The 12,998-nt window shown below is 35.9% G+C and overlaps 1 protein-coding gene across 1 annotated transcript; it reads left to right on the top strand.

Annotated features, from left to right (window-relative positions):
• The first annotated feature begins 651 nt into the window (after nt 1–651).
• On the top strand, nt 652–12,776 carry LOC117108571 (monocarboxylate transporter 13-like). Its single transcript, XM_033250633.1, has 6 exons — nt 652–889; nt 3,428–3,724; nt 5,685–6,004; nt 8,963–9,188; nt 11,947–12,090; nt 12,380–12,776. Exons 1-6 carry the CDS (start codon nt 652–654, stop codon nt 12,673–12,675), a joined length of 1,521 nt encoding a protein of 506 aa, XP_033106524.1. The 3' UTR covers nt 12,676–12,776.
• Nucleotides 12,777–12,998: the final 222 nt, after the last annotated feature.

Genomic DNA, 12,998 nt, shown 5'->3' with positions numbered 1-12,998 from the left:
GACGAGGGGTCAGATTTTCCCGACGAAAACAAAGTGGGCGTGGTCGAGCTTCGAGCAAAAGGTTCGAAAGTAGTCCAGGGGACGAAGCCCCCGAACAATTTTACAATTTAGGGGTTTCAAAGGCTTATTTAATCGATTTTAGAGTCAACTAATATGTAGAAAATATATATAATTTTTTTCTCCCCGACGAATTGTGCTTTTTCTCCCCGACAGGGACCCTGCCCCCCTTGGCCCCCACTGGCGCCACCCCTGCCCCTATAATAACGTTTTATGTTTGCTGGCCAATTGACTATTGACGACAAAAATTTCTGCTCTAGTCTACTGGCCACAGTCATGTTCAAATAAGGAAAACAAAAACTTTATAACCGGTATTAGGTGGTCTAGGTCGATTTTATTTTCCGGCTTTATTCTTAGGTTTCATTCTTTAATTTATTTTTAATTTTTATGTTTATGTGTCATATAAAAGTAATGCATACATACATTAATTTATTAAGTTTGGATATACAAACCAGTCATAAGTTAAGGATTTGCGGAGTTTTTTATAGGAAATATTTCTTGTTTAATTCTGTTTCGGCTTTTTAGCTAAATTTAGGTTATATTTTCAGCGTCCTCCACCATCAACAGGAGACCTATTTTTGCAACAACATAAGAATGGACGATCCAGTCGCGGCAAACGACTTAGAAAAATCAACATCTTCTGCCAATACAGAATCCCGTTTTTCTTCAAAGTCGTCCTACAGTTTCCAAGAATGGACCAATCACAGGCGAGGTTGGACTGTCACTATTGGTGGATTCTGCACGTATTTCATGATGTTTGGGTTCGTGCAATCATTTGGTGTCTTTTACACAGCATTCCAGGAAGAGTTCAACTCAAGCGCTGAAGCCACAGGTAAATATCTGAGGAAAACGTATGTCTCCATCGGGATTTGATTCGACCCAGGACCTTCCGATTAGGCTACCGTTCGGACACTCTACCAAAAGTGGTAGGCCTATACATTCTTGGATTTTCCCATTAGTACACGTTTTTTTCAAGTCACATGAAAGTAACTGATATGGAAATACACCTCCACTAGTGGTAATTTTAAAGATAATAAATATTTGATAAAAAGTATGTCCCTATCAGGATTTGAGCCCAAGGCCTTCATATTACCGTTTGGATACTCTACTCATGCTCATGTGTTTCCATTTTAAAATGATGGTAGGCGCACTTCCCGTGCACTATGTTTTCATTTACGGTACTATACAGTTTTTTTTTTTGTTTTTTTTTTAATATAAAGAACTAGCCAACAGTATCTTTTTTCTGTCTTACAAAAATATAAGATTTTAATTAATTATTAACCTCCTTTTTAATGAATTTTGGTTCCGATAATTTCCATCTCATTGAAAATTTACATTGTCTTAATTATTTTTGGTTCTCAGCATATATGAGATTCAAGAATGTTTGAGGTACGAAATGACGATATTTGATGACGCATTGGCGTATTCGTTATTGTTTCCGTAAGGCTGCGAAATCTCCCTATTGTTTCCAGAGGGCGTTCCGGGAACATTGTGTCAATAAATGTGTGATTTCTGAAATTTATTTACCTCGTTATGTGTTTAGAGTTTAAAAAAATAAGCCTTTTGTTTGCTAAACTTCTTAACCTATGTTTAGCCTTGTTTATGCTAATATCTCAAATTTCTCAATGCTGACCGACGTCCAGCAAAATTATTTTTTATTCTTATGGTATTTGACAATCAAAATCTATAGGTCTAACCCTCCGGCTGCCGTACTAATTGCACAACTGTATACAGCTACGTCGTACTCGTAACAGAATTTAGTTTATCACATCAGTGGCCAAAGAAATATCCGCTAAAGATTATAGAAATGAAGTGTTACGTCAGGCGTTTTCACTCTATTCACTCTACTCGAGCAAATAGGTACCAAAACAGCTTGTATCCAGCAGCCATTTTTGACACTTAACGTTAGTTAACGGTATTATACGCTTGGGACGGGGCTTGGGATAAGATAAGGTCTAGCACAGAACAGAGGTTTTACATTATTATGCTGCACCCAAGCTTGGGAATTGCTCAGTTGCGAAATCACCTCGCTGAACACTGTTAAAAGTGCACTACCCCACCCTGGGCAATGTTCAGCGATGTGCTGGACAATTTTCTGATTGTTTTTTAAATTGATTAATCTTATTATTATTTGTTTCGATTCATTTATTTTATCACACGATACAAAATATATACATAAAATAAACAATCATAATTAAATTACAAATTACAAAAAGTAATTAAAAATTCTAGATAAAATTAAAATTCTAAATGATACAAGGTTATCGTGTGAATGGTGGTCATAATAAGTTTTAAGAAAACTTTAAGGCATGACCACCTACAACAGCGCCAGTCACAAAAGTATAAAGAAAACAAAATCAACAGGAGTAAAGGAAGAAAAAGCGTATTTTTTACATTTTTTCCCTTTCTATATAGTTATATTTTACTTTTATACATGCAGAAAAAAAGGGAAAATGTTTATGCACCATATACCTGATTGTTTATATTTGCTTTTGAAACTAGCAATAGAGTTTTTTTTTTTTTTTTTTTTTTTTTTTTTTCAATAGAGTTTTTTTTTTTTTTTTTTTTTTTTTTGTCCAAGTCCAATGATATATTTTCCATAACTTGGGTCCAAGATATAGAATAGAACATGGAATTTAGACGAGCGAATATCGGAAGGTTTAGTAAATAACGACGTAATATGACTGGGAAGGCTATTATGAAATAAACGATACATAAATGACGCAATTTGCAGCTTGTTTATGTCAATTATATTTAAAACTTTTAAGGTAAAAAATAAATGTTTGGTGTGTGATTTGTAAGACGCCCCTCAAAAAATCCGAATAGCCTCTAAACAAATCCGATTTTTTTGTAATTTAAAGAGAATATCAACAATTATTCACATTCTTAATGTGCTTCTTTTTTTTTTTTTAACGCGTGATTATTGTTGGCTCTTTTTGTTCATTGACTTTCTTTTAAATCCAGTTAAAAAAAATATTAGATTTGTGCATTTTATATTAAAATTGGTAGGCCTAAGCTTTTGTATAATTAATTCTAATGTATTTTTATTCGCTTTGTCCATTTTAATGTTTGTAAAGCGCATTAAACAGTTTGTTTTATAAAAATTTGTGCTATATAAGATATTATTATTATTATTATTATTATTATTATTATTATTACTTTATTATTATCATCATCATCGTCGTCGTCGTCATCATCATCATAATTATTATTATTATTATTATTATTATTATTATTATTATTATTATTATTATTATTATTATTATTATTATTATTATTATTATTATTGATGTATTTTTATAGAATAGTGTCTCAGATCAAAACAATTTCTGTGATGCAAATGACAATGAATGAACTTCTTTTTGTCTAGGTTGGATCGGATCACTCACCTTTTGTCTCCTCTGCAGCCTGTCTCCAATATCAAGCATGTTATTCGAAACATTTAATCACCGAAGTGTCATATGCACAGGAGTCGCGATATGTAGTGTTGGTATCCTCATTTCTTCGTTTGCACCCTCCATCGGGTTTTTGTACTTCTCCTTCAGTGTCCTTGTTGGAACCGGGGTGAATTTTATATACACACCAGTTCAACAGTTGGTTACCTGTTACTTTTCCACGAATTGCTGTTCTCGAGCGACTTCATTAGTACAGGCTGGAGCAACTGTCGGTATGGTTAACAAAAGCTCATCAAAAATCAGTATTAGGTATAGGCCTATACTTAATAGAAATGTCAAGCACCTTAAAATGCCTGTTTATTGCAACGATAGCGATAACGATAGAAAGAAAAGCAATTGTTCATATAGAAAACTACGAGTTTAAAGTTTTCCATGATCAGGCCTATGACGTCATTTGAATTGATTTGTCAAAGTATTTTGTTATCGTAGGCCTATAAATTGTTACTCAATCGTCCAAGTGTAAAAGCGCTTATTTTTTTATTTTCTATATGAACAATTACTTATTAGCTTTTTATCGTTATTGTATTGTAAACAGGCATTAATAAATGTATTGTCACTAACACAATGGAAAATTTAAGTATTTAAATAATGTTTGCTGCGTAGCACTATAAAAATAATATATACAACTATATAAATACAGGTCTCCCTCCAATTAAATACCACTTTTGAGACTGGGGTTTTGGTTGTCTTTAGCAGCTTTGGTCTCTAATTAGAATTCCTCTAATTAAAGACCGGCACTAAAAGCGGTCTTAAATATCACTATTTAGAGGGAAATTAAGAAATGATATAGTAAATGTAAGATCGTTTTATTCCAAGTGCTTTAGAATGAACACGCAAGGTAAACAAATGACAAACACAAAACAGAGAGGCAAACAGTTCCATCAACAAGTACCGGTATAAAAATAGAAATCAAGAAAAATATAAAAATACACAATAAAATTAAGGCAGAACATTACGATCATTAAGAATTAAAAGGCCAATTATTATTTTTTTTACAGGAATTAAAATTAAAAAATATATTTGTGTTCAAAGAAAGGAGGGTCATTCCAGAAAGGTTGATCATTGGTATGGTTTATGTAAAATGATGGGATAATTGCAATTTTAGATATTTCGTCTCTTTTATATTTTTTAATGGAACAGAGATTGCACGATTTTACGATTTCTTTCAGACACTTAATATTGTCCCCAGAGATATCCCCTGGAACCAACTTCGAAACAAATAATTTGGACCTCGTAGCTAGCGTCCGCAAAACCTGAGACAAGTGGGGAATATTTTTATTGGTTTTGCGTGAATGGGCCGAATCAATGCCTAATTCAAATTAGACTGTTAATTCGAAGACGATGAGCTTATTAGATGTTTCCAGTATATGCCGAGATCTTGAATTTGATTTGTAGGCAGGCATACATTGAGGTGGAATTGTGGATTGATGGATCTAGTAGGGGGCGCTGGCAACGAGGTCGCAGAAAATTTCAGGAATATCAAAAATGTTTTCTGCAGGCCTAACCTTCTTTGGAGTTTTGACAATGATGTTGTTGTGCCTGAATGTGGGGCGCCGCTGTTTACAAGGGAACGTTGACAATAATTTAATACGTGATTAAGGGTTTCCCTATTTACACAGGCACTACATTTTTCGTTAATGGACTTTCCCCATCTATGAAAAGTAACCCTTGTATTAAGACAGTCCCTAGTGCACTAACCAGAAATTTGAGAACCCCCCCCCCACCACCAAGCAAATTAAAAATGAGGCTCTTCTAATGGTGACATGTGTTCTCGAGAGATTCGTAGAACTTTCTTTGAACCAGGAGCCACTTTGCGTGGAGGATAAAAAAATATAACTGCTTAAAATTAAGTTAAATAAAATATTTCAATGTATTGTAAATTAAAATGTATAAGTGAAAATAAATATGACAATGACAAGATGTAAAGGGCTGGGGGAGTCCAGGGGTGGGAATTGTGCGGGGTCCGGAGGGAATATTACAGGGGAAAACACCGGGGAAATGTCCGAGTGGGATGTCCAGGGGAAAACCATCCTGCTCCCGTCTATATGAGTTTGTGATAGCAAACGGGTAATTATACGTGGTCACCAAGATTATCTAGTGCGAGACTTTATTAGGTTTTATAAACAATGAAAAGATTTCCTGACACGTGTTTATCATTACTTCTCTATAAAGGTATGCTGGTGATGACTCCGGTGTTTCAATGCTTGTTGACATCCGTAGGGTGGCGTAATGCGTTACGTATTGAAGCAGCGTTGATGTTTATAATATGTTCCATGTGCACAATGTCTTTTGAAGCACCACTCGTCATCAGCCCTCCATCTGGAGATGATGATAGTGACAATTTTATAGCTGATGCCATCAAGACACGGAACAAGTCTCCGACTAACAGCTTGCACAAAATTGTGTACATGATGCGAACCATAAACTATTGGTTCTTTATGTCGGCGATTTTCTTTGCTTATTTGGCGGCTGCGTTTATATCCGTCTATTTTGTAAGTATATATTCTTATTTATTCTTATTGAATCGTTTACAGGTTAGCAAACTAACAGTTACAACATCATAAGATATACGGTATTTAATCATCCTACCTTTAAAATCTTATACAAATAAAACGAACTTGCAAAACACGTTAAAGTATTTATCAAGACAACTTTCTCAATCTTTGAAATAGTTATCATCATTAGTCACGTCGACGCGTCGTATGGTAGGAGTTACATAACCAGTATCAAACCAGTTTGTCGAAATCCAGTTTGCGGAAGTAATGACCACTTTGTCAAAACCCAGTTTCAAACTCGATAAACTAACGTTAGGGTTATCTCACTATATTAATTGGATTAACACATTATCAAGGATAAGTACTGAGTGTTTAACACTGGTGTCCTTGGATTCAATTATAGGTAAACGGATTAGTTGCCCTTTTTATGAGGTTTTAATTGTTGTTTACCGCCGAAAGTGCGGTATTCTAACGTTAGTTTATGGAGGGCTGGTCGGCCTAATGTGCTCTCACCGTCGTACAAAATTACAGAATACTGTGCTTTGAAAACATGATATGGGTGGATTGGGGAGAAGCCGTATTTATGTACCCAAGTATTCGCCCTGTTTTGAATAAACGCCTCCTCGAATAAGCCCCTTCTCATTTGAAAAAAAAAAACGCCTCTTTTTAAAACACCCCCAGACGTTTATTTTTTCCTCGAATTAACGCCCTCTTAAATGACTGTACACAAATCTAATAGAAACAACATAATTCCCAACACATACTCTTTTCTAATCCAGCAGAATTAATTTTTTTTCTAACCTGGTTGGGATTAAGTTTTTTTATGATCATCACACAATAACACATTTTGATTTTGAAAGAAATTATGTGAAATATTAAAGGGCGTTTGTTCGAGTATATAAGCCTAGCTTAAGATAGTTAGGGACGTCCTGGGTACGACATTAAACTCCTTCCGGTCGAAGCGTCGGCGACTAAACTGACAACCCTCTCAAATATGTCTTAGTGGCTGCTGAGGGGAGGGTGTTTATGGTCACCCAGCAGCAAGACAAAACAATAGCTGAACAAAGGGCGGATGAGCTCCTCGGAGTCAACGGCCAACCATTAATTAGTTTAAGGAATAGGAGTAGTTTAGTCTCATTGTTATTGCTATTATGATTATTTTTATTTTATTGTTATTATTTTATTGTTATTTGCTTTTTCTCAGTTGGCCTATATTATTTCTCTGTAAAGCGCATAGGGGCAATGTGCAATATGCGCTATATAAATATAACATTATTATTTATTATTATACTACTATTCATTTTTCACCAAAAAAATAAGAAGAAAATAATAGGCCTACACGCCTCCCTCGAATAAACGGCAGGACCAAAAATAATAATTTTTCTATCAAAATAACGTTATTTTAATTGCCAATCCCTAACATTGTGGGTTAAAAGCACAGTTTAGGTCATACTAATCCATAACAACTCTCAAAGCGAACCCAGGTTTTTTTGCCGGGCTCTGACCGAGGCTCTAGTCAGCCTATTGATTCGGATCATGTTGGATCCCCTGTCGGCAAACTTCTGGAGCCACCACTGGCACGTGTGTATAATTGTAGATTATTATTAATTTATTTATTTTCTTTAGGTCTACATTATCTTAATTGAATTTATATATTTATTATAAATATGCTTATTATAAGGCATTTGATCTGACAAGCCTATTTAATTAATTTTTTTTGCTGATAGCCAAGTTGTTAATCAAGTTTGATTTGCAGAATATAAGAAGAGTCACTAAAACACAATACAATAAGCCACTATTTATCATATAAATACACAGTGATCACATCGCGTTGGATGGCTTCTAATTCCTAATGTCGCAATTTTGGGCGGCCCTGACTTTCCGCTGGCTCCAGCCTCCACCGCTTCGTACAGACGCAGTGACGGTAAGAGAGTGCTTATCATCGTGAATTTTATGCTGTTGTTAATGTTTCATTGCTTTTGATTGATTTTCGGCAACCTGGGTTTCGACAAACGGGATCCATGGTTTTTGAGTCGGCAAACTGGCATTTGACAAACTGGGTTTCGGCAAAGTGGACTCGGCAATCTGGCATTCGGCAAACTGGGTTTCGACAATCTGGAGTCAACAACCTCCCTAGAATTCAACATAAACAATTTTTTTGTTTTATGTTAAATAACTTAAATCACAATAATACAATTAATTTAACTTGGCACAAATGATGATTACAATTAACATCCCGTATGCAATAAGCTGTGCTAGGTCACCCTGTGCATGGGAACCTAAGTAATATGCTAGGAGAATGTGATGTGTAAGAATAAACAGTTAAAACATAACGAAAGATAAAAGTTAATAAAAATATAGCACATGCAAACACAAAACTGAATTGATGCTACAACTGGTACTATCGTTTGTGACTTGCAATATGGGTAGTCTTTTTGTAAATTCTAACCTAAAACGCTTGATACGGATCCTGATAAATGGTGAATCGAATTTTCAGTGTTAACGGAATAATATGTTTGAAGCTGTTTTATTTCATACCGTACGTAGCCAGGATTTTAAAAAAGTTTAAGAGTGGACCCAATCCAAGAGTGGACCCATTTCGGACTAATTTTTTATTTGTATTATTGACTGCTGACTACCCGGTTTTAAACTAAACTATATTCATTATTGGTGGTAGTGACGAAGGAGGAAGGGGTGGGCTTTGCCCTGCATACCTACCCACCCACACACACACACCCAAACTTACACGACTGGAAAGATATATCTCCTGGCTGAGATAATAATAATGATAATGATATGATGATAATGATATGATGATAATGATAATAATGATAATGGTGGTGATAGTGGACAAACCTAGGCCCATTTAATGAGAACATAAATTCGCTATCAATATGAAGTTCTGATTTTGTAATTTTGTAACGTAGTCTTCTGATAAAAATTTACTATGTTTAGGTGAGCATTGCAGAGAGTGTCGGACTGTCAACAGAAAAGGCTGCACTCTTGACTTCCGTATTAGGTAGCGGTGAACTGTGCGGAAGAATAGCATGTGCCGCCTTTGGCGACTATCTTCCCTTTCAAAGAATCTATGTGCTGGTAGTAAGCTCGTTAATAGGAACTTTTTCAATGATTTACGCAACTGAGATCGATACAGATAGTGGCATGGTGGCATTTGCTATATGTAAGTCAGTTATTCAGGTACTTAGTCATTACGAAACTAAAGTTACACATTATCTCATACCTGCCTTTATTATTTTAGAGTCGGTATCTTTTTATGTGTTAAATTGTTTCGATGGCACCCGACAAGGGTGGATGGGGGAAGGGTCCGATATCACAACAAAGGGTTCCGATAATTTAGGGATTTGAAAGGCTTTTAAAATTAATTTACACGTTCTTGTACAAATTACATACAATTTTTCCCCAACGAATTGTGCTTTCTCCCCAACAGGAAGGCAAGTCTTCCTGACGATAGAACCTGGCCACTCACTCTACTTGCGACACCACTGTTCTGTTTATTTATTGAACATATTTATACAGGATAACATATCAGTAGGATGTAACAACCTGTTTTACACATGGTCTGTTTGCATGGGGGCAGATCATAAGGGACGATGGAACACGTCCCCTACATACTTTTAAAGGGAGTTCACCCCCACCCCACCCCTTACCTTCGACCGCAATGGGTAATTTCATAAGTCAAGAAGGTGCCTGAAAATTGTTGAAATGAACTGCATAACTGGTCCAGGTTTTAACGAAAGAGCACTGCACAGCTAGCCAGACATCTTACCTTATAGCAAGGTACGGTTATCTCTGCCCACAAACATCTGACTTACCTATAATATTATAATTTGAGAAGAATGAGAAAAGCGTGTTTTATATTTATAGTACATCACAGTGAATGATTAGATTTCTATGACTGCCAAAAATCGCCATGTTTAGTGATGATTCTAGGTCTTCTATATCTATTCCACCACTGCTGAGCAATCAAGTTCAACAGTAGATTAACTGTTTTAATTGCTTTCTTGAAAATGCAACGAAAGTCTAAGGGTTTGATGCAGTTAATCGTTAAGTTTTTGCACCAAGTCACAATTTGTTTCACTCATTATGGCCATGAGGGAAAGACCTGTATGTTCTGTTTTACAAACAGACATATAGAAAGCCTTAATACTTGTTATACACGTACCGGTACTAATTTAACTTACTAGTATCCACACCGAAGAATCTGCGAACCACTGGTCAAACTACTGGTTTTTATTGCATTTCCCAAAGGATTTGTAGATTTTTAGCCTTAAGGTTGATTTTGTCTTATTCTTCAATTTCATTATGATTGCAAGGCATCTGAAGAGGACTGTACCATGACGCCGTATGGTGCAAAATTTAATTAAATTTAGAGCAGCTTTCAATCTTTCTAATGTCGATTGATTTGTGGTTTCAAGAGGCAAAGTTTTCCCAGTCCCAAACAGTTCTTGGCAGGAAGGAGTTTTTATATCTGTCAGTTCTGGTATTGATTATATTATAAGCATCTGTTGTGAAATATCGACTTCCGGCACCTGTCCGACGGGGAATTCCCCCTTTCCCCTGCCCCTGGGCCCCTGGCCCCACTGGCGCCACCACTGCTTATGAATAAGGTTTATTTGACACTGCCTGGCAGCTTGACGTCTTTCTACAATTCCCATCCCAGTTCCTCAATAATCTTATTAGCACTGTTTTTACGGCAACAGTTGACCACAAATCGTGCCGCTCTTGTTTGGATTCTGTCGAGCAACTGAGTTGCCTATGATCAGTAGGAGCAGCAGCATATTTGAGGTAGGGTCGAACAAGTGTCTTGTTTGCTTTTACTATAGTATTTTTACAGCATTGGTGGACGTTTCTTTGAAGAAGACCAAGAATTTTGCTGACGAGGCGCCAGAAAGTTTGTCGGATCTTGTAATTCCAAGGTATGTGTTCTTGAACATGGAGGTTCTCGCCTAGCATGGTGTAATCATGGCTAATATTGGTTCTTTTTAATCCAACAGACATAGTATTTTTTTTTTTTTTTTGGATTAAATTCATTTGCCATTTGGAAGTCCATTGGCAAACCTGATCCATATTTTTCTGGAGCTTGGCACAATCCTGGTCTTTTATGACGTTGGTATACAAGATACTGTAGAACCCTCCGTGATGTCGTTTATATAAATCAAGTATAATAATCACACTAAAACGGTTCCTTAAAAACATGCTAATCCAGTTGAAAATGTTGTTTCTCATCCCTTAACAATGACCTACAGTCAATTGCAGTGGTAAATTCAAGAATCAATTTGCTGTTAGTTATTTATTCCTTCCATCCAATCATTAACAACTTGAATGAGCTGTATAACACATGAATATCCCTTGCTGATTCCATGATGAAGTGGCGTCAGAATTTCATGCTTTTCGAGGTGTTTACTAATTTGAGAATGAAGGAAGTGTTCCAGTATTTTACACATAATGGCAGTAAGCGAAACCGAACGATAATTCTCAGAAAGCCGTTGGTGAGAGCTGCTTCAAACACCCCTATCCCACTCCACACAGGGAGAAAAACAATTCGTCGGGGAGGGGTGAAAAAGTGATATGTATAGAAAGACCAAAAAAGTGATACTGAATACATGAAGGTACCAGGGGTGTATCCAGGATTTTTTTCTGGGTGGGCCGTGATCATAATTTTCCCGATTCCCCTTGCATACAGCAATGGGTGTTAAATTACCTAGTGTATAGAAACACGTTATATTGTCATTGCGGACTTATAAAATCTGCATACGCCTTAAAACTAAAAGAAAATGCATACTTTTGGAGTCTGTACTGAACCTAAAAACTCGCAATAAAAATATAACGTGTTTAGAGTACATCATCAATTTAACTAAGTACGAACATCTAAACATGATGACGTTATATATTGTAATTACAAGATGATTTTCAACCAGGTATAGGCTTCGCACGTTCTATAATATACACCATGCCGTTGTCCGTTGCAATAGAAACATTTGGAGCCGACAAAAGCACAGAAGCATGTGCTCATATTTTGCTGGCAAGTGGCCTTTCCACCATCGTTATACCATTCACTGGAGGTACGTGGTATTTCTTCATCGTTATCACAAACTGAAAAAGCCAAATGTGTGGATGCGATCCCAACGTTTGTCATTTGGTCACCACTCATACGAATAATTGTTTTCTTCTTAAAAAGCATGAGTAGGGTGTGAATGGTCGAATTATTTACTGAATGCAACAGGGAATGCAGTGACTGGGGTGACGTGTTGTCAAGGAATAGTGAGCGATAAAGTGTAGTTTCGTAAATGATGTGTATTCAATATTTTCTTAAGTTTATTTATGTCATTATTACCTTCATAATCTTTTCAGGTAAAACGTATGACGTTACAAGTTCATACACTTTGGCTCTGTGGATCCATGCATTGTTCTGCTTCTTTGCAACAATTCTTTTTCTCGCCATCCCCGCCTACAAACGTTACCAACAGCGTCACGAGGACAAACTGACATCATTGATCAACCAGAAGGCGGACATTTTTACCATCTCTGATACCTTGCAGCCTATCGAGGATGCACTGCCATCCTTAGATGTTGATGTTGCTTGTGGTGGTGATGAAGTCCCACTGAAAGATGTTCAGCTGGTATTTCTTCAGGATAAAGTAGATTAACTAGTTGTGAATTAATAAATGAAGATAATTCAGTAAATGTGTAACATGATAATTAGGTTACTGTACTAATCTTGTAAAACCATGCGATAGTTAATAAAATAATGCAGATGACAGTAAGTAATGATTTTATTCATTTTATTGATTATATTAATTACATTGCAAATTATGGGAATTTGTAAGGTAAAATAAATACAGAATGAAAAATGCTTTCCTGAATATATCACTTAATTATATTTTACAATCAGCAACTAATATAATTTACAATCAACAGCTAATAGCTAAATTTTATTGCGTAACAATAAAATACATTAAAAATATAAAAT

The sequence above is a fragment of the Anneissia japonica genome, unplaced genomic scaffold, assembly GCF_011630105.1.
Source record: "Anneissia japonica isolate Jap-2015-1 unplaced genomic scaffold, ASM1163010v1 scaffold26_len2425191_cov177, whole genome shotgun sequence".
NCBI classification, from domain to species: domain Eukaryota; kingdom Metazoa; phylum Echinodermata; class Crinoidea; order Comatulida; family Comatulidae; genus Anneissia; species Anneissia japonica.
The sequence above is the reverse complement of the archived record's forward strand: the minus strand, read 5'-3'. Positions and strand labels throughout refer to the sequence as shown.